The sequence below is a fragment of the Lepidochelys kempii genome, chromosome 1 (genome assembly GCF_965140265.1).
Source record: "Lepidochelys kempii isolate rLepKem1 chromosome 1, rLepKem1.hap2, whole genome shotgun sequence".
In the NCBI taxonomy this organism is placed as follows: Eukaryota; Metazoa; Chordata; order Testudines; family Cheloniidae; genus Lepidochelys; species Lepidochelys kempii.
The window spans coordinates 118,418,963-118,441,683 of record NC_133256.1 but is presented as its reverse complement, the minus strand read 5'-3'; the positions used below and the strand labels follow the sequence as shown (position 1 = coordinate 118,441,683).

Sequence of the window (22,721 nt, the reverse complement as noted above, 5' to 3'; positions counted from 1 at the left end):
TTCACATGTAAACTATTCTTCCAGTACATATTATTTTACATACCCTTTCTACTTCTTGTGCTGTGGAGTTTAGCTGCCGATTTAGTAGCTCTTTGCTAGAGTCTAATTTAATACAAAGCTCTTGTGTAGATGTGAGATCTGCAAGTACAGAGACTTTCTCCAGCTGCACATTCTGAAGCTCCTCTTCCATTTTCATAAGAGACTTGTTTATGGTAGAAATCTGTGACTTGTAGGCTTTTTCTGTTGTTAAGTGCTGCCAAAATGAATGGTCTAAGTTAAGTTTCAGAGTAACAGCCGTGTTAGTCTGTATTCGCAAAAAGAAAAGGAGTACTTGTGGCACCTTAGAGACTAACCAATTTATTAGAGCATAAGCTTTCGTGAGCTACAGCTCACTTCCTCAGATGCATATCGTGGAAACTGCAGCAGGCTTTATATATACACAGAGAATATGAAACAATACCTACTCCCACCCCACTGTCCTGCTGGTAATAGCTTATCTAAAGTGATCATCAGGTGGGCCATTTCCAGCACAAATCCAGGTTTTCTCACCCTCTATCACACTATCACTAACACACTATCAGAGGCTCGTTCACCTGCACATCCACCAATGTGATATATGCCATCATGTGCCAGCAATGCCCCTCTGCCATATACATTGGTCAAACTGGACAGTCTCTACGTAAAAGAATAAATGGACACAAATCAGATGTCAAGAATTATAACATTCATAAACCAGTCGGAGAACACTTCAATCTCTCTGGTCACGCAATCACAGACATGAAGGTCGCTATCTTAAAACAAAAAAACTTCAAATCCAGACTCCAGCGAGAAACTGCTGAATTGGAATTCATTTGCAAATTGGATACTATTAATTTAGGCTTAAATAGAGACTGGGAGTGGCTAAGTCATTATGCAAGGTAGCCTGTTTCCTCTTGTTTTTTCCTACCCCCCCCCCCCGCCAGATGTTCTGGTTTAACTTGGATTTAAACTTGAAGAGTGGTCAGTTTGGATGAGCTATTACCAGCAGGAGAGTGAGTTTGTGTGTGTATGGGGGTGGGGGGGATGTGAGAAAACCTGGATTTGTGCAGGAAATAGCCCAACTTGATTGTCATGCACATTGTGTAAAGAGTTGTCACTTTGGATGGGCTATCACCAGCAGGAGAGTGAATTTGTGTGGCGGGGTGGAGGGTGAGAAAACCTGGATTTGTGCTGGAAATGGCCCACCTGATGATCACTTTAGATAAGCTATTACCAGCAGGACAGTGGGGTGGGAGTAGGTATTGTTTCATATTCTCTGTGTATATATAAAGCCTGCTGCAGTTTCCACGATATGCATCTGAGGAAGTGAGCTGTAGCTCACGAAAGCTTATGCTCTAATAAATTGGTTAGTCTCTAAGGTGCCACAAGTATTCCTTTTCTTTTTGGTCTAAGTTAAGTAACAATTTGTACTGAAAATTATTTAACACTATCCAAAAACCTGATCTTATTAGAAAACAATCCATACTGTTTTTGAGAAACTTCCCATGGAAAATGAAAAAAACCCTGCACATTCTTTTGTAAAATGTCAGAACTTCTGAAAGATTCTAGAGTAAGTTTTAAAATAAACTTTTCACACCCCTTGTATCAAATAATTTTTAAAAAATCTTGTTTCTGATCATAAAGTTGTCACTGACATTTTGGAATCCCTGTTTGGGATTTTGCAGTGCCTGTGGAGCAGATATCTTCAAAATTCTGCTTTCAGCCCTCCATTCATTTTCATAAGAGAATCACTTATCTGAACAATAAAATAAATCCCATCTTTTATGTATAGAAAACAGATTGAAAAGGAAAAAAAAGATCAATGAGTAGTTAGATATTGTGAGTAATACTTACACTGCTGTCACTCCTATGGAAGTGACCAAAAAAAATCACGCCAAAGAAACATTCCCAAGATGACAGCCACAGGTCTTCTCACTAACATCCTTGCTTAGGGCGAGCACATCCTGGTATGTCCATGGGCAGCGTGTGAACCCCAGCCCTGCTCCTTCCACCCGCCCACGGCCCTGCCCCTTCCACCCCCACCAGAGCCCAGAGTGCTCCCTGCCCCCAGTACGGCCAATGCCCCAGTCCTGCCCCAGGCTAGCCCCCTAGCCCTGGAGTGCCGGGAAGGCGGGCGGTGTGTGGCCCCAGACTCCCCAACTCCGGAGTGCTGGGAAGGCGGGTGGCGTGCAGCTGCAGTCCCCCCAGCTTCAGAATGCAGGAGGGTGGGCAGTGGCTGCAGTCCCCCCAGGCCTGGAACACCGGGAAGGCATGAGGCCACAGGCTCCCCAGCTCGGGAGGACAGGCAGCCCCAGCCCCTCAGCCCCAGAGCATGGGAGGGCAGGCGGCGCGCCATCACAGCCTCCCCAGCTGGAGCAGGACTGGAGCGGCTACACACAGGGAGCAGGGGGGTGGGGTCACGCCTGGCTGTTTGGGGAGGCACAGCCTCCCCCAGCCTATGCGAACTGCCACCCACGGTATGTCCCAATCTGAGGAGGCAGTGCCAGTGTCCTGGCCAGTTCTAGTGGAACTGGGGTTTTGTCCCAGTTTTCCTGGATCACCCGAACATTTCGTCCCACATTGTTAAAGGTCTATAGATGTTGCTACACTCAGCATTGCAACTCCTAACTGATTCAGGAGCCTAAATCTCATTTTCAAATGGGAATTAGGCACTTAGGAATCTAAATTCCGTCAACAGCCTCCTAAATCTGTGGCTAACAGTATTCCAACCCATGCTACTATAAGATACAATTTTATGAAGAATCCTGGACCGTATTGTGTCTTTTATCCCACCTGTCTTTGAAGTAGGTATTATACCAAATCTTTAAACAACTGCAGAGTTAAGATATTGCCAGACATTGTTTAGGTTAGGGGGATTTATTAAGATACTATGCCACCTTACTTGCTCAATCTCTGTTTCAAGGGACTCCATTCTTTCTTTCAGCCTACGGCTCTCAGACTCTGTATTGAGAAGCATCACTCTGACAGAGCTGCAATCTCCCTCCGCTTGGTGGAATTTTGTTTCCCAGCTTTCTGCCTGTTCACTGGCTCTGTGGTAGCTCTCCGAAAGTTCACGGTTCTGTCTCTCCTAAAATACAGCATCTGATTTTTTTTAAACTGATCTTCTGCATTAAGTGGGACAAAATAAATATAGGAAGCATAGTATCTAAAGGGATGACACAAAGAGTCTGCCCTTTCAGCCAAGACATCAAATAAAAGGTTTCGCAAGAGGCAGAATGTTTTGTATCTGCTTACATTTATCTACTAGCCACATTTTTAAGTTAAATGATAAAAATGAATTTCTTCAATACGGTGATATGCCCCATTCATGTTTTAAATTAAAACTTCCTGAACAGACACAAATGATTGGAATAATTTCCCTATTCCTGCAGATAAATGATTTTCAACTCTGTATACTAAATCCTAGAAATACCATTAAATTACAAGTTTTAACATTTATGGAATATTATTGGAATAGTTCATAGTGAGAAAAAAAATGTGGTGAATTGTTACCACTTCATAGACTAGTGCCAGCACTATCACTAATGGGAGTTGTGTGGCCCATTCTGTTGTGTACAGCACTCCCCAAAACGACGGAGGCAAAGAATACCATGGGAAGCAAACAGGTGACTGAGTTCAAGCATTCACAAAAGTCCCTGGACAGTAAGTAGATGCTACATTTCAGTCACTGTTGATCCAATCTGGTATTAAACCAATGATCTGGAGATACAAGACACCCAGTCCCTGCATCATGTAGTATCCCATCTTATGAACGTCAAAAAAAAACGAACAAACCAAAAAAAACAGTAAAGTACACTTCTTGCCTAATGCAAAAGTAGTAAAACTGCAACTCAGCTTTTGTTACCTCTGTAGCTTTTTCTATCTGTCTCACCTACATGCAAACACTTACTATAGAATTCAATGTGCTCTTCAATCTGGCAATATCTGAGCTTGAATCCTGCCCTTTCAACTTCATATCATCAAGCTCATTCTGACACTTTGCAAGTTTTTGGTGTAGAATCTGTGAAGAAAGATATAGTTTTTCCACAAGGTTAACACTCTTTATGCCTTTAGTTTCTTATTCCATTTTACTAGCAGGTAAATAGTGAATATTGCTTTGATGCATAGTTTTTTATGGTTAAAAGTTGCAAAAAAAAATTAAACTCAAACATTTCAGCTGTGCAAACACATCAGAAAATATTAACATGATGATTACACTTCTAGTTAATCTTCACAGATTAACTTTTATAAAAAGTTTAAGAGGACATTTGAATCTGTTATAAAACACAACATTCTGCAAAAAACATAGTTGGCTAATGTAAGACAAAAACAATGATTTATAAAAAGGTGCGGAGGTAATTGGTACTAAAGTTCTTCAGCAAAAAGGTAGGGGAGAAGAGGTCAGCTCTTTGATAGGATTTTACAAGGTTCTGATTTATTTGTGAGACACAGTCCAGGATAAAACTGTTCCATAGGGCAAGAGCAAAATTATTAAAGCTACAAAGCACTTCCTGTTGGTCCAATGAAAGTTGGCCAATTATAAGATGCTGGCTTTCTTCCTTACTTCCAACTGCTTCCACAGGCATCCTGACTCATCACTGCAAAGAAAAACCTGGAGCCCTGTAAAAGTAACTAGAAACAAGACGGAACAGCAAGCTTTGCTGTCTCTGTCAGTTGGTCTACACACAGAAATTACACGAATTAACAACACTAATAACACAGCCATTTAAGAATGTCCACAGAAGGATGGGTTGCACTAATTTAACAAAATCAATTCAGAAATATATTTAATCAATGCAATTTCTGAGGGCAGATTAGGCCTACGTTAAACCACTGCTACTTAAGAGAAGAAGAAACAGGAGCCTCCTTCAGCTACTATCTATCAAAGCTATCTAGCACAAGCAAAAATAACTTTGCAGTGAAGGGGAAGAGAAAAACACTGAATGATGGAGATGTGCTCTCAGCCATGGAGGAAATGGAGTTCCAGAGATTCATAGCCCCTCTAAAGAAATCATTGGAAGTTTACAGGCGTGAGCAAAAAGGCAAGAAAGAAGCAAGGAAAGACAAAGACAAGAAGGCAGACTCTGAGGAACAAGACAAGAGCAGGGAGGAGGAGAATGATGATGATGATGAACGGATGGAGGAGAAGGAACAAAATGATGATGAAGAGGAGGATAACTGAGCTTCCTAGAGAGACAGACATGCACACAGATTGGGCTCTCTTCCTAGGGATATAAATACTGTAAATAAAAAGAAAGAATGTCAACAAGAGAAAAGAATAAAACATTCAAGACATCAGATGGAGAAGACCACCAGGTGACTGAGCAACATGCCCAGAAGAGTGAACCAAGTTACAGGAAAGCATCTGCAGAGCAAAGAGGACAAACAGGCAACAGGGGAGAAGATGACCAGACATGAGGGAAGCATGTGCAAGAGAGAAGAGGAGCAAAAGGAACAGAACACTTGGGAGGGAAAAAAAGAATGAAAGATGACAGTGTAATACTTACTTTTAAAAGGACAAAACATTTGTCACCTTAAAGGCAACTAAAATACTAAATACTTTCTTAATATTACTTTTCCATGTAAGCAACTGGTGTAGTGGCTCCTCAAGATACCTCTCTGTGATCCACCCTATGAAAAAATTTGAGAATCCCTGACCTAGAAACTTATTTCACACCATTTGCAGATGAGATGTAGGAGAAAACAGGACATGACAGGACAGAGATGAGATTAGAAACCAGTCAGATGATCTGAGTTTAGTTCTTTTGCATATAATAGCACATAAATTACATGCAACACTTCGGGAAATATGCAATTTTACCTTTCAGCCTAGGTTTTTGTACCTAGATATACCTGATTTTCCTTCTTAACTCTATGAAGTTGCTCCTGCAACTTGTCATTCTCCTGAGCTAATGATTCTCTGTCCCTGCCAGTCTGAGCAAGTTCATCATTGGTTTCATCCAGTTGTTGACGCAATCTGGTGATATCCTCCTTACAGATGCATAGAGCTTCAGTAGACTGTCTATGCAGCAAATAAGACAGAATGTAATAAGCATTTCAATATAACAACAATAATTAACCTAACAAGAGACATATTTCCAAGGAGTCAAAGAGTTTACAAATAAACATTAAACAAAAAAACAGTTATAAAATAGAAAGTCACTTTTAATAAGATAATTAACTACAAATAATTTATTTGTTAACACATTTAGATTTCAGTGGCTAGTGGGATACAGCTGGGCCAGAGAGCAGCAGGAGAGTGATTTTTTTTTTTTTTTTAAGTAGCTCCACATCCCACAGGAGAGTGATCTTATTGAGTGCTGGGAAGAGGGCGGGCACAAGCCTGCCCACTGCTAAAGGCCTCTCCCGCAGCCAGTACTCAACTAAATACAAAGGACAACGAAAAAACAGAATAGGAACAGGTGTGGAGGTCAAAGGGCCAAAACTAAGGAACCAGAAGGGGACACTGAGCAGAGAACCCCGGACAGTGCCCGCTGCTCCTCAAAAGCATCCAAGGAGCCACCCAGAGGAACTCTGCCTGGATGCGTGAATGGATAAAGGAACGAAAACAGGCCCCACAGTTGCAGAGCCCCCCCTCAGCCAACCTACTCTCCCATGTGTATTCAATGAACACTTTGGCTACAGCTAGGAGGAGGTTGACAAGGAGGTCCCTCGACTTCATGAGACCATGGATGGGGTGTGCATAAATAAACAGGTGCAGGGAAAAGTGGAGCCAGAACCTCAACAAGAGATTCTGGAGGAGCTGGAAGAGGGGCTGCAACCTGGCGCACTGCAAATAGACATGCGCCAGGGTCTCCCTCACACAGCAAAAAGGGCAGGCGCCAGGAACAGGGGTGACCACGCTAGGTACATGCCCATGGCTCCATGAAGGAGCCACCAGCTAATGTCCCCAGCGGGCCATGGAACCAAGATGGAATACAGGATGGCCCACCAGGGTCCCTCAGCCTCTACAGCTGGTAGAAGGTCCAGCCACTTGGTGTCGGGGTGGGACATGAGCATAGGGAAGTGAAAAGTGTGGAGCATGAGCATGTAAATATGGTACCGTGGCGCGGTTCGGAGGCGATCCGGCTGGAAATCACACAGCCGGCTCGGGGTACAAAGGAGTGGGGGCTGAGAGGGCTCACATGGCAGGGGCCTGATGAAGAGATCCGGAGGGCCTGGGGTGAGGGGCAGGCAGAGGATACCCTCTCATAGGACTCACTGAAGGAAAGACCGAGAAGTGGGCAATAAGGCTGCCTCCATCTCCCAAAATATGCACCGGGGGAACCAAGGGTGGAGAACCCCACGAGCCAGCCGAGCACATAGGGATCCAACCAGTCCCCCGGTTGTAGTCCAGGAGGTCTCCGATCCTGGTAACTTCCTCCAGGACCAACCTCTGGCGCACTGAGGGCGACTCTGCCACCTGCACATGAAGATGAAGATTGTGTAGCAGGGGTTCTACGTGGAAATCTGCCCCCCTCTGTGGCCGCCATGGACCTAGTCACTGAAACCAGCTTCCAGGTCTGGAGGAGGTCCTGGTAGAAGACCGGCAGCTCAGAGAGGTCTCACAGAAGACCTCTCGGACAGAGATAAAAAAGCTGCTGGTCATACTAGAGCCCTTGGAGGCGGCGGCGGAAGGCATGCGCCAACATACTCCATGCCGAGCTATCTGTACCATAAAGGAGTTTCTGTAGGGCCTGGAGGCGGAAGATATGGACCTGGTGTGCCTGTGCACACCTGTCGTCCCTCCTCCAGAGGAAGATGCAGAACCCCCGCAGAGACCCAGTGCAGCCCTGGACAAAAGAACTCCAGAACCAGCTTCTGGAGCCAGACCAAGAACCCTGGGGCTGGGCAGAGAGTGTTGAGCTGGTGCCAGAGCATGGACAAGACTGACTGAGCACCAGTGCCCTCCCCCAAAGGGAGAGGCACTGGAGCAGTCCTTCCCACCTTCGTAACCATTCAACCACCCTGCCCTCCAAATCGTGCCAGTTCTCCAGCGCAGAAAATTAAAACACCGAGATAGAGCAGTGGAGCTGCGCCCCACTGAATGGCCTGAAGTGGGGGTGGGAGGGAGCTCGCCTGCCACCCGGCTCCGACCATCAGGCCAGAGCTCTTGACCCAGTTGACCTGGGCAGAGGAGGCCGCCGAGTACATAGCTTGGCAGCCCTCCACCCACACCAGGTCTCCCGGATTCTGGACCACAAGGAGCACGTCATTGGCATACGCTCACAGGACCAGCCGCATCTCTGACTCACAGAGCACCATCCCCGCCAACCTCTTTCAGAGGAGATGGAGGAAGGGCTCAATCTCCAGAGCATACAGCTGGCCTGACAGCAGGCAGCCTGGACGCACTCCTCACCCAAAGTGGATGGGTTCGGTCATGACCAAACACTTCACGGAGGTGTACAGCACCTGGAGAAAACACACAAATCGGGGCCTGAAGCTGAACGCCTGCAGAGTGCCCAGGAGATACCCATGGTCCATCTGATCAAACACCTTCTCCTGATCCAAAGACAGGAGGATGAACAACAGACCATCCCTACACCCAAGCTCAAGGAGATCCCGGGACAGTGTAGGTCTGGTCAGGATGGACCACATCTACCAGCACAGACCCCAGTCATAGCGAGATGGCCTTTGCCACAACCTTATAGTCCATGCTGAGGAGCGAGATGGGATGCCAATTCCTAAAGTTGCGGAGGTCCCCGCTCTTTGGAAGCAAGGTTAGCATGGCTCACCTGCACGACAGAGAGGGGAAACCCACTCCCCAAGGGCTCAGCCCAGTCAATGACAAGGTCCAGGCCAAGGATGTCCCAGAACAATCCGTAGAACTCCACGGTGAGCCTGTCCATGCCCGGAGATTTATTGGTGGGCTTCCCAGAACTCAACCAGAGTGAGAGGCAGCTCCAGCCAGTTGTCGGACTGGCTGTCAGGAGGTCATTGCAAAGCACCCTGCAGTCATTGGAGTCGGTTGGATCCACGGAGAAGAGGCTGGCGTAGAAGGCCCTGGCCCTCTCACGCATCTCCACTGGATCCATGAAGGGGGCGCTGTCCTCCGCCAAGAGGCGGATGACGTGCTTTTTCGCCCCCCTCTTTTTCTCCAGGGCGTAGAAGAAGCAGGAGATGGATGCAGAATCAAACAAAAGCACCGCAGGACTGACACAGGAGAGTGATAGATGGGAAGTATATAAACCCCAGGATGATCAGAGCCTTATTCCCTGTGGACTGAGGAGAGATTACTACAGGTTAATTAGAGCACCTGGAACCAATTAAGGCCCTGCCAAAGACCTAATAAAAAACCCTACTTCAGTCAGGTGAGAGATGGGAAGGAGAGCTGACTCTAGTTTGAATTAATACTGTTGTTAACCAGAGGATCAGAGCACCAGGGGAAGGGAAACCTTGCTCAAGCAGAGCAGAGGGACTCCCCAGTCACAAAGAATCGAGAGAAACCCTGCCCAAGGGGAGAGAGGTCAGGAAGCCTGAGAAGCTGAGGGGGTAGTGTGGGAGCTAGCCCTGGGGAAAGAATCACAGCTTCAAGTGCTTAGTCACTGTCCATAGGGCCCCTGGGCTGGAACCTCAAGTAGAGGGTGGGTCCAGGTCCCTTCCCTGCTCCCTTTCCCTCTCCCACCAGGACACTAGCAGAACCATCAACACCCAAGAATAGGGGCAAGAGGCAGCACCCTGACCCAACACATGAAGGAAAAGCGCAGGACCCACCATAATAGTATCAGCCATTTGCCACATGTGGTGTTAGGAGTGGGATTCCGTGCTGTGGACTTAATCCAGGGTAAGCCAAAACCATCCCAGCTCCAAGATGGATGATGTGGTCAAAACACCACTGTAAGCCACAGCGGCCCAGTAGGAGGCTACCTGGGTCCAGGCAGCTGCCCAACAGGAGGCAGTATGCCTGCAGCAGGAGACCAATCATCTGCTGATGAGCCAGGCTGCCCAGGACTAGGCCATGCTGCAGGAAGTGGCGAACCAGATGAAGAGCTGAGCTGAGCTGCAGCTGCGACGAGACACGGTCTGTATAAGCCAGCACCTGCCTGCAGAAAATGATGCGGGAGGATGATGTGGAGGTGTGCCTCCTGACCTTCGAGAGGGCAGCCCTGTGAGAAGCCTGGCCCTGAGATCAGTGGTCTGGCATCCTGGGCCGGTTCCTGTGTCAGGAGGCCCAGAAGACCTACTACGATATAGCCGCGGAGGCTGCAGCAGACTACCCCAGTTGAAAGCAGAGATCCTGGCCAGCTCTGAAGTAATGACGGCGTTGCGAGCCCAGAGGTTCCATATAGTGAGGACAAGGCACCATGGTTGCAACTGTTTGACCTAATCCACCTGACCTGGAAGTGGCTGTGCCCTGAGGCCCTCAGCTCTGAGAAAATGAGGAGCTTCTGCTGCTGGACCAGTATACGAAGGGGCCACAATCAGGCCTCCAAGCCAGAGTTGGCCACAATGACCCTTCCACCTATAACGAGTTGGCCACCCTTGTAGAGAGACAACTGGCAGCCTGTGAATTGTTCCAGATTCCAGGGGAACCATAACTGGAAGGAAGCTGAGGAGCAGCCTGAGGCCCTGAAGGGACCGGGGGACTTGGAGGGAGAGAGCTGGGGGAGCAGGCCAAATAGCCCAAGGCAGAGGGTGACAACCGGGGTAAGGTATCAGTGTTACCTGTGTGGGGAATTGGGGCACATAGCAGCCCAGTGCTCCAACAGGGAGGAGCCCATGCAGTGCAATCTGGGGGAACATGGGAAGCGATGTAGCCTAAAGCGGCCTGATGGGGGTTGCAATGACCCCACGTGGGTACACAACGTCGGTAAAAATGAATGGCATAGCTTTGGTGGATTCTGGAAGTGCTGTCATGCTGGTTTCGGGGAAGTTAGTGGGGCAAGGCACAGGAGTAACGTGTGTCCACAGCATGGTAAATTTCTTCCCCATAATCCCAGTGCAGATTGAGTTCCAGGGGAACACTACCAAGGTGACTGCAGGGATGGTCCCCAGACTCTTCTACCCTGCCTTAATCGGTAGGAATTTCCCAGGGTTTGAGAACCTAGGGTTGGAGAACCTACCCCGCCCAGTAGAGCTAGGGGAGGGTAGCAACCCCCGGGCTGAGACCGAGGTAACCATGGATAGCCCCACCTGAATTTTTGTCGGATTTGCCCCAGAATTATTTTCATCCCCTGAGAAGCCCCAAAAATGTAGTCCAGAAAGAAAGGCAGATAAAAAGTTAGGATCCAGGATTTGGGCAGGGAACCAGAACTCCCTGGTTGGTAGGTAAACCCGTCTGGGAGGCCAGGAGACAGCTCTGACCAGTTTGGATCCAGAGGCGGTCCCCAGCACCAGTAGGAGCAACCCAGGGGGCAGAGTTGAAACCAATCCCATAAAATTAGGCCAGATCAAGTCCCGTATGCGAGAGTTTCAGGCAGGACCAAGCCTACGACCTGCTATATGCAAACGTGAGGGAGGAGGTAGTGGAGGTAAACAGCATGTCCATGGAGGGGAAAAATCAAAGGCCCAGGGCCGTACTATGTGATCAAACACAATCTCTTGTACCAGGTAGTGCAAATACAGGGGGGGAAGTAAAGCAGCTCTTAGTACCACGGAAGCACACAAGGGAAGTGTTAGAGCTAGCGCACAGCCATTTATTTGGGGGACAGCTAGGAGTAGATTAGACCCTGGATAGAGTCCTAAGGAGGCTTTACTGGCCAGGGGTATGAGCGGAAGTCCAGCGCTATTGCGCCTCCTGCCCAGAATGCCAGTTTCACAGCCCTGAACCTTATTTACAGGCCCCATTGGTGCCCTTGCCTGTTATTGAAGTCCCTTTCGAAAGGAGAGCCATGGACCTAGTGGGCCCACTAGAAAGATTGGCATAGGGCCATCAAAGCATACCTGTCATCCTTGACTATGCCACATGGTACCCAGAAGCCATTCTGCTAAGAAGCCCCACGTCCAAGGCAATAGCAAAATGACTGCTCCAGGTTTTTGCTAGAGTGGGCATCCCTAAGGAGATCCTGACCAACCAAGGAACTCCCTTCATGTAGAAATTAATGAAGGACTTATGTATCCTAGTCTGCAGCCAGGCCCTGCAGACCTCAGTCTACCATCCTCAAACAGATGACCTGGTTGAGCGATTTAATTGTATCCTCAGAAGCACGATCCAGAAGGTGGTGGCCCAGGATGGAAGACTGGGATACTCTTCCATTGTACCTGATGTTTGTGATATGGGAGGTTAACCAGGCATCTACTGGATTCTCCCCCTTCGAGCTACTATATGGACACCACCCACGCAGCATATTAGATATGGCCAAGGAGGACTGGTAAGAACAGCCCAACCCAGGGAAGAACATCACTGAGCACGTGGCACAGATAAGAGCACAAATAGCTTGAGTGACCCCCATAGTACGAGAGCATTTGGAGAAAGCACAAGAGGCCCAGAAAACCTATTACAACCAGCGGGCAAAAGTACAGAGATTTCCATTCAGGAGAACGGGTGATGGTGCCGACAGCAGAAAGCAAGCTCCTGGCCAGCTGGCATGGGCCACGAGATAGTGGAAGTCATTGAGTTCGTGGACTATAAGGTAAAGCAACCAGACCACCAGTAGGCCAGAGCAGATCTACCACATCAACTTACTGAAACCCTGGTGCGACTGGGAGACAAGTCTGATCACCCAGGGAGCTCCACCCCAGGCAGACGATATCCTTCAAACTAATCGCGGAACAAGGAACAGAGGTCATTGATATGATCCAGCAGAACCAAGATGTGTTCTCCATGCAGCCAGGCCGTACAACAACGATCCAACACCATATCGTCACCTGTCCCGGAGCAAGGGTAATGATAAAACCATACCGAGTACCGATGGCAAAAAGGGAAGAAATTAGGATGGAAGTAAGGAAGATGCTAGAACTCAGGGTTATTGCAGAATCCCACAGACAGTGGTCCAGCCCTATTGTCCTAGTCCCCAAGCCTGATGGCACCCTGAAGTTTTGTAAATGACTTCCGGAAGTTGAATGAAATATCCCAATTCAATGCCTACCCGAAACTGCGCATTGATGAGCTAGTTGATCAGTTAGGCAAGGCCCAATACTTGACCATCCTGGATCTGAAGAAAGGCTACTGGCAAATCCGCCTGGCTGAGGATGCCAAGGAGAAAACCGTTTTCTCTATACCCAATAGCCTCTTCCAATACACCGTCCTCCCTTTCAGACTCCATGGGACCCCTGCAACATCCGCGCTATCCTGTCATGTGTAACTTGTCGCTTAAACCAGCCTCTGCACTTGCTGACTGGAAGGTTGCTAATGTAGCACTGATTTTTAAAATAGTCTTCAAAGGCGATCCTGGCAGTTACAAGCCTCTGAATCTAACTTCAGTACCAGGCAAATTGGCTGAAACTATAATGAAGATCAGAATGATCAAACAGATAGATAAACGTGATTTGTTGGGGAAGAGTCAACATGGCTTTTGTAAAAGAAAATCATACACCACTAATCTCTTAGAATTCATTGTGGGGAGGGTCAGCAAAAGTGGACAAGGGTTATCCATTTGCTATAGTGGTTATAGACTATCAGAAAGCCTTTCACAAGTGCCATCATCAAAGGATCTTGAGCAAAGTAAAAAGTCATGGGATAAGCCAAGGTCATCTCATGAATCAGTAAGCAGTTAAACGATTTAGATAATGACATAGAGAGTACACTTATAAAGTTTGTGGATGATACCAAGCTGGGAGGGGTTGCAAGTGCTTTGGAGGATAAGATTACAATTTAAAATGATTTGGACAAACTGGAAAAATGGTCTGAAGTAAATAGCATGAAATTCAATAAGGATAAATGCAAAGTACTCCACTGAGGAAGGAACAATCAGTTGCACACATACAAAATGGGAAATGACTGCCTAGGAAGGAATACTGTGGAAAGGGATCTGGGGGTCATAGTGGATCACAAGCTAAATATAAGTCAACAGCGTAATGCTGTTGCAAAAAAAGCAGACATCATTCTGGATGTATTAGCAGGAGTACTGTAAGCAAGACATGAGAAGTAATTCTTCCGCTCTACTCTGCACTGATTAGGCCTCAGGTGAAGTATTGTGTCCAGTTCTGGGTGCTACATTTCAGGAAAGATGTGGACAAATTAGAGAGAGTCCAGAGAAGAGCAACAAAAATTATTAAAGGTCTAGAAAACATGATCTATAAGGGAAGATTGAAAAAATTGGGTTTGTTTAGTCTGGAGAAGAGAAGTACATAAAAGGTTGTGACAAGGAAGAGGGAGAAAAATTGTTCTCGTTAACCTCTGAAGATATGACAAGAAGCAATGGGCTTAAATTGCAGCAAGGGAGGTTTAGGTTGGACGTTAGGAAAAACTTCCTGACTGTCAGGGTGGTTAAGCACTGGAATAAATTGCGTAGAGAGGTGGTGGAATTTCCATCATTGGGGATTTTTAAGAGCAGGTTGGACAAACACCTGTCAGGGAGATAATACTTAGTCCTACCTTGAGTGCAGGAGACTGGACTAGATGACCTCTCAAGGTCCCTTCCAGTTCTATTATTCTAAGATAGGAAACAAAGGGTAGGAATAAATGATCAATTTTCACAGTGGAGAGAAGTAAGTAGTGGTGTCCCCCAGGGATCTGTACAGGGACCAGTGCAATTGAACATATTCATAAATTATCTTGAAAAGGGGGTCAACAGTGAGGTAGCAAAGTTTGTAAATGGTACAAAATTACTGAAGAAAGTTAAGTCCAAAGCAGATTGTGAAGGGTTACAAATGGATCTCATAAAACTGGGTGACTGGGCAAGAAACTGGCAGGTGAAATTCAATGTAGATAAATGCAAACATTCCAAAAAGACTAATGGATAAATTATTACACCCCCTGGCAAGTATGCCGCTGCCTATTTAGACGACAGTCATTCATAGCCCTGACTGGGAGATGCACCTAGGAAAAGTAGAAGCGGTGCTAGATGTCCTCAGACAGACCAGCCTCACCGCCAACCCTCCCAAGTGTGTGGGGGGGCTAACCAAGGTCAGATACCTTGGGTACGTAATAGGAAGGGGCTTGTTGAAACCCCAATGGAACAAAGTAGAGGCAATACAGGATTGGCCCTGACCAGTCTGCAAAAAGCAAGTCAGAGCATTTTTAGGGATAGTGGGGTACTATCGCAGATTCATCCCTCACTTCGCCACGAGCGTCTGGCCATTGACAGACCTGATGAAAGCTCGGGGCACAGATATAGTAAAGTAGACCGATGTGGCGGAAGACACATTCACAGATTTAAGGACAGCCCTTTACAGTCATCCAGTGCTCATAGCCCCAGACTTCAAGAGGGAATTCCTCCTAGAGATGGATGCCTCGGAGGTAGGGGTAGGGCCCATCCTTTTGCAGATGGTGGAGGAGGATGAGCACCCAATCCTGTAACTCAGCCAGAAAGTCTTCCCCAGGGAGGAACAGTAAGCCATCGTCGAAAAGGAATGTCTGGTGGTTACATGAGCCATGAAGACTCTCTGATATTACCTACTGGGGCAGCAGTTCACCCTCATGACGGACCACACCCCACTCCAGTGGATGCACAGAAGCAAGGAGAAGAATGCAAGAGTGACCAGATGGTTCCTATCCCTGCAACCCTTCCAATTCCAGGACAGCATAGGGCAGGAAGCCAACACAGCAATGCTGATAGGATGAGAGGCAGTGCTGTCGCGAAAGGCTAAGTAGCTCAACACCATGGTGTTGGGGGGGTGGAGGGAGATTGAGCAGAGGGCAGCAGGAGAGTGATAGATGGGAGGTCCCAGGATAATCAGAGCCTTCGTCCCTGTGGACTGAGAGGTTAATACAGGTTAATTAGATCACCTGGAGCTAAGTAAGGCTCTGCCCGAGGCCTAATAAAACCCCCTGCTTCAGTCAGATGAGAGAGGGGAAGGACAGCTGACTGTAGTTTGGAGGAGTACTATTATTGACCAGAGGATCAGAACACCAGGGAAAGGGAAACCCTGCTCAAGCAGAGCAGAGGGACTCCCCAGGCGCCGAGGACCAAGAGAAACCCTGCCCAAGAGGAGAGAGGTCACGAAGCCTGAGAAGCTGAAGGGGAAGAGCAGGAGCTAGCCCAGGAGAAAGAATTACAGCTTCAAGTGCTTAGTCACTGTCCATAGGGCCCCTGGGCGGAGTAGAGGGCAGACCTGGGTCCCTTCCCCACTCCCCTTCCCTCCCCCACCAGGGCACTAGCAGAACCATCGATGCCCAAGAATAGGGGCAAGAGGCAGCAGCCTGACCCATCACACAAAGGAAAAGCACGGGACCCACCATAATAGTGTCGACCATTTGCCACATTTGGCTAACAATGCAATATTTTCACAGATTTTATAGTTATCAAACTAAAACCTCTGTGCTGCTATAACCGGAATCTGAGACTTACTTTGATGATTGCTCCATCTCAGAAATGAGATCCTTCAAACCCAAAATGGTTTCTTCCTTGAAAAGAGATAAAAAGTTCAGTAAACCTGTTTCTCCCCAGTTAATAAAAGGATTGAGCAAAATCAGAAATACTGCTTTTCTTCTGGCTCAGTTAGCTCTCCAGCTTGATGTGACTGTCTACATTGAAACTCATTCTGGTTTTGCAAAACTTCACCATACATTTTATAAAGAATCACTATGCCAATAGTATACAGTACTTTGACTTGGCCAGGACTTGTAAAGGTCTAATCACCTACTTGCCACTGGGGAGTGGAGGAACCAGTAATATTAGATTCTGCAAAAGTTAAACTTTTTTTTTTTTTAGAACTTACATTTCTTCATCCTCCATGGTTACAAAGATAATCTCCTGAATGCGAACCAAATGCTAGCAGATACAGTGTGTCTTCCTAAGACAGCTGACAATTAGCTCCATCTTCTCATAGCTTTCCTATAGTGCAGCTAAATGAAAACTAACTAGAGTGTCAGCTTTTACTGTTGCCATTTAATTCTGCTGACAGCTGGGAAAGCAGGGATACCAACAAGAATCCAATCAATTTCATTCTGCTGCAGAAAGAGACAGGCTGGGAAAGAAGGCCCAAAACTGGATGGAGACACTTCCCCATATTGGAGCAAAATATGATGACCTGGCATGCTGATTCACTGATACAAATTCATTCACGATTTAGGGGCCACATTCTCTTCAAAGAGAAACAATTCTTAAATGAACAATTCTTTTTCATAAAGCTTTAATGTCAGGAAAGTTGTTGCCTATGCTGGCTATCCTGTTAGCTTACAGATCATTCTGCAAGGTACTGAACATCCTTAAAATGATTTAGATAAAACTGGTGCAAATCCCTGTGTAGACAACTTTATTATACTTTAAGAGTGATTTATTTCAGTTTAGGTTAAACTGATACAAAATCAACTTAAACTAAACTGAACACTTCAAAACTGAAATAAGAGTGTCCACACACAGGTCTGCACCAGTTTTAATTAAATCAGTTTAAATTCATACCTTAAATTAAACCAGTGCAACTTTCTCATGTAGACAAGCCCTTAGAGTGCAAAGGATGTTGTTATTCAGACCTAACTGCAATAATAGAGGGCAATGCAATTTTGGGCTGAATAAACAAAGCCACAATTCATGGGAAAGGCAGGAAATAGACCCTTTCTATATGGCTCTGGTATAAACAAAGCAGGAATAAAAATGTTCAGCTCGTCAATCATCCTTTTGGTAATGAAGTGTCGAGAACTGAAGGGCGTTTAGAAGAGAGCAATAAAATGATCATGGTGCTGGAAAGAGTTAGAAGGAAAGTTTAAAAAAGAGATAAATATGTAACACTTGGTTACGTAAAGCTAAGGTGTTGATTGTAGTTCAGACATACTCCTGCGAGCTTTACTTGAGACTAGCATTGCTAAAAGTAACTGTGTAGAGGAGGTGGTATGGGTTTCATTGCCCCACTTTGAAGAGAGGGTTACTCACTTTGTGCAGTAACTGAGGTTCTTCGAGATGTGAGTCCCTGTGCGTGCTCCACTTTCAGGGATTGTGCGCCCTACACCTATAGTTGGACAATTTCGACAGCAATACCTGGCTGGGCTGCACATACGCTCTCCCTTTCTCGCACCTGCAATGGCAATTAACTAGTGCTGTGCAGCCCCCCCGCCCCCAGTTCTTTCCTTACCATAGAGGATTTAATTATAACTCTGAAGTAGGGGGAGGGTAGTGGAGCACCCACAGGGACTCACATCTTGAAGAACCTGTTACTGCATCAGGTGAGCAATCCTCTCCCCTCCCCCCCCAGCAGAGTCCCTGTGGGTGCTCCATTTTAGGTGACAGTAGAACAGTGCCCCTCAGGGGAAAGGAGGGGCTTCAGAGTTAGGCCTGAATGGACGATAAGACCATGTGTCCCAACCGAGTGTCAGAGGCTGAGACCTGACCAGTGATGCAGTGTTAAATGAATGTGTGAGATGTCCAAGTAGCTGTGTTGCATATGTCAGTAATAGGCACATCATGCAGGAAGGCAACTTGTGTCTACTTGTGGAGTGTGTTCTAACACATGAGGGGGGTTATAGGTCATGTTGTTGGTAACAGAGCTGAATGCAATCTGAAATACATCTGGAAAGTCTGAGCTTAGAGATGGGTTTGCCTTTGGAGCGGTCCACGGTGGAGAGGAGCAATCTAGGAGTTTTCCTGAACAATTTGATCCATTCAAGATAAAAGACTAGCGCCTTTCCGATGTCCAGGGCATGGAAAACTGCTTCTTGCCTGTCCTTGTGAGGTTTAGGGAAGAACGTGGGAAGATGGATAGGTTGATTGATGTGGAAGGAAGAAAGGACTTTAGGCAAAAATTTGGGGTGAGGTCACTGATCTTGTTTTTGGAAAAAACTGTATAGGGTGGTCCAGCCATAAGAGCACCAATTTCTCCCACGTCTCGCAGATGTGATGGCGACTAGGAAGGCCACCTTCAAGGAAAGATGTAGAAGAAAACACATGGCCAAAGGTTCAAATGGGGCAGTTGAGAAAGAGAAATCGAAGCACTAAAGTCAGGTCTCATGGGGATGTTGGGCCTCTGGGTTCTGGGTAGAGGTTGCATACTCCCTGGAGGAATCCTTTGGTAATTGGGTGAGCAAAGATAAACGCCATCCACTGTGTCATGGAATGTTGTAATGGCTGCCAGATTCACCTACAGTGAAATCATTAAAAGGCCAGATTTCTTAAAGTAGAGCATGTAGTCCAGGACGACTGGTATGGTAGAGGTGGTGGCGTTGATTTGTTTATTTAGGCACCACATGTGGAATCTCTTCCGTTTGTGGAGGTATGCAGCCTGTGCAGTGGGCCTTCTGCTGTTTAGCAGGATGTCTTTAACATCCTCAGAACAAGTTATCTCCTTGCCCTGGAATCATTGAGGAGCCAGACTGAGATGGAGCGACTCCAGATTTGGATGCAGAGTCTGACCCGTGTCCTGAGAGAGGACATTTAGAAGAAGCAGGAGGAGACATAGGGGGCATGATGACATCTGTTTCAGGTGTGGGTATCAGGTTTGTCTGGGCCATGCTGGTGCTATCAGGATGACTTTAGCTGCATCGATTCTGATCTTGTGCAGAATGCTGGACAGCAATGGGGCAGAAGGAAAAAGCGTACAGGAGGGGTGCGTGACATGAAATGAAAAATGCATTGCCGTTGGATCCTGATCCCGATCCCAGTCCCACTCTGGAGGAAAAAGCTGGACATTTGCTGCGGGTTTTTTGTGGCAAATAGGTCTACTGCGGGGAACTCACATAGTTGAAATATGACTGGACCATGCAGGTGTTGATTTCCCACTTGTGGTCGTTCAAGAACCTTCGACTTAATGCATCGGCTGTGATATTCTGAGACCGAGGCAGGGAGGTGGCTGGTTTGGTGACATTGTGTTGTATGTACCATGTCCAGAGTTTTATGGCCTCTGTACAAAGGGAGTGTGATCTCGCTCCTCCCTGTTTATGTGGAACATGCAGGTTACATTGTCCATCATTATCTGTATGTTTTTGTCCTTGATCAGAGGCATGAAGTGGGCACAGGGATTGCGAACTATGCGTAGTTCCAGTACATTGATGTGGAGTGTTGATTTGTAAGGAGACCATCTTCTCTGTACTAGGCCATAAGAGCTTCTCTGTACTGTGAGCTTGCCTAGATGAGCACTCCACCCCAGAAGAGGGGCATCCGTTGTGATTATCAATTCGGGAGGAGGCTGAAGGAAAGGGACACCTGTGCAGATGTTGTGCGGGTGACTCCACCATTGTAGCGAGTCCTTGACCGTCATTGGCATACTCAGAATTTTATTCAAATTGTGTTTGTGTGGCCTGAACACTGTCTTGAGCCAACTCTGCAAGCAGTGCATGTGCAGCCTGGCACGTTTCACCATGTACGCGGTTGCCGCCATGTGACCTAGTAACTGAAGACAGGTCCTGGCCAATATCCTTGGGCTGTGCACCGATGTATTGATGAGGTTCGTTAGAGCGGTGAATCTCTGAAAAGGTAATGAGGCGGTTGCTTCTAGAGAATTTAGGTGCACAACGATAAAGTCTAGTTTCTGGACTGGCATCAATATGGACTTTTGGAGGTTTATTTGTAGACTGAGACTGGTGAAGAGCGATATTGTCTGGTGCATGGCTGCGACAACTTCTTCCTGAGTGTCAGGCTTGATTAGACAGTCATCTAAGTAGCGGTATATCGTGACCCCGTGCTGGTGAAGGTGAGATACTGCCACAGCAAGGACTTTAGAAAATGCCCAGGGAGCCATGGAGAGGCCAAAGGGTAGTACTGTATATTGGAAATGGTCCTGTCCCAGTACGAATCAAAGAAATTTCCTGTGTGTAGGGCATATAATAATGTAAAAATATGCATCTTGCAGGTCAAGGGCTGCAAACCAATCCCCTTGCTCCAGTGCTGGAATGATTGTAGCTAACATAACCATCCTGTATCATTGTGTTCTTTGTTCAGCTTCCTGAGATCGAAGATGGGTCTCCATCCTCCAGACTTCTTTCAGGTTAAAAAATAATGGGAATAGAAGCCCTTCCCTCTGTGATGTATCAGGACTGAATCTACCATGCCCATTTGTAGGAGATGCTCTACTTCCTGTCTCAGGAGGGGCTCATAAGAGGGGTCCCTGAAGAAGGATGGGGAGGCAGAGTGGGTAGAAGGGATGGAGAGGAACTGACGGCCTAGCTAGTCTTGATCATTTCCAGTAAACATCTGTTGGAGGTGATGGGTCGCCAGTTTGGATAGAATGGTGTTAGACAATTGGTAAAGGGATGGTTGGTGGGAGGTAGCGTTGGCAGCAAAAGTTGGAGGAGGTCTGGCAAACCCTCGGCCAACCTTCAAATCTGCTGTTTAGAGGTTGGTTGTTAAGATGTGGTGGCTTGGGCAGAGCTTAGTCTGCATCTGGGTGGTCTCTGTCTGTGCCTCTGGTTATCGTATTGTCTTGGTTGCTGTGTGTACGGGGCCTGTCTGGGACACTGCGATGTATAATACCTGCCTTGTTTGCGTTTTGTTGCAGGTGTACAGATACCAAGAGACCTGATCATGGACCTCGAATCTTTCAACAAATGGAGCGACTTGTCAGTCTTGGCAGTTAACAGTTTTGGACCCTCGAACAGAAGGTTCTTTACCTTGGACCGTGGCTTGGACCTCCCTAGGGAAGCCTTACAGATGAAGTCAAGAGGCCCGGTGCATTACTATGGCGGTGGCAATGGTAATGGTCCTTGCTGCTGCGTCAGCAGGGTCCAAAAGAGGCTTGAAGGGCAACTCTAGCTAAGAGGTGGCCCTCAGAAATGAATGATGTAAACTGCTCTCTTTTGTCCTGTAGTATGTAGTCAATAAAGTCAGAAAATGTGGAATAGTTTATATGGTCATACTTCACCATAAGGGCTTCATAACTGGCAATCCAGAAGGCTGATGAACAGGTCTTGCAGCCAAGTAAATCCAGTCTTTTCCACGCTTTATCATAAGGAGCAATTCTAGAGTAATGCTCTTTGCCCCATTCGTTAACTGCATCGATTGCCAATGAATTTGTCTGAGGGTGTATGAATAGAAATTCCATCCCTTTTGAAGGGATGTAATACTTTTTGTCCACTCTCTTACATGTGACCAGGATGGTAGCAAGGTCTGCCAGATATTTGTGGTGGGTTCCATGATTCTGGAGTAAATCAAAAGGGCAATCTTGGAGGAGGTGGACATGTGGAGTATGTCCAAGAGCTCATGACGTGACTCGGAGACCTCCTCTAGGGTTATCTGGAGCATCTTCGCTTTTGAAGAGCTCCTGGAAATTCCTGAACTCATCTCCAGCAGTAGGCATAAGGGGCATAACATCTCATCTGGTGAGAATGAAGTGCAGGTGGCATGAGCTGCCTCCTGAGCTAAAACTTCTTCCATCTCCTCAAGGCTCTGTTCGGGAGGGGCAGCTGGTGGCACTGTGGATCTTTGTGAAGAGTGCCTATGTACCTCCGCGGTGTCACTTAGGGGTTTGGGGTAAAACTGTCTATAAGCTGCCCCTGGGTCCCAGAATGCTCTTTGAGGTGGTAAGGACATAGGTGGGGGCCCCAAGGGGTGACCATACCACCCTTGCAATTCAGACCCTGGCGGAGGCTTAGGACACTCCTGATGTATGGACCGAACTCTGCCTTCCATAGGTGAAGAGTGTTGAGAGGAAAAAGCCTCCCCTTCCTCATCTTCATCCTCCTCACTAGAGAAAGGAGAAATGGCTCCAGTTGGCGGAGTGAGCAGTAGTGAAAGTAC

At 47.0% G+C, this 22,721-nt stretch overlaps 1 protein-coding gene across 8 annotated transcripts in view; it reads right to left on the bottom strand.

Moving 5' to 3' along the window:
- TSGA10 (testis specific 10) overlaps window positions 1–22,721 on the bottom strand; it is a 203,583-nt gene that overhangs the window by 143,037 nt on the left and 37,825 nt on the right. For 7 of the 8 annotated variants that reach the window (XR_012159883.1, XM_073352435.1, XM_073352444.1 and 4 more), the window contains 5 exons: window positions 16,410–16,465; window positions 5,872–6,040; window positions 3,929–4,039; window positions 2,921–3,106; window positions 44–253 (listed from right to left, as the gene is read on the bottom strand). Coding sequence is in view for 7 of the 8 variants with exons in the window: in XM_073352435.1 (XP_073208536.1) it covers window positions 44–253; window positions 2,921–3,106; window positions 3,929–4,039; window positions 5,872–6,040; window positions 16,410–16,465 (732 nt within the window). In the remaining variant the exon portion in view is untranslated. The remainder of the gene's footprint in view (window positions 1–43; window positions 254–2,920; window positions 3,107–3,928; window positions 4,040–5,871; window positions 6,041–16,409; window positions 16,466–22,721) is intronic. The other variant, XM_073352455.1, reaches the window with a different exon arrangement.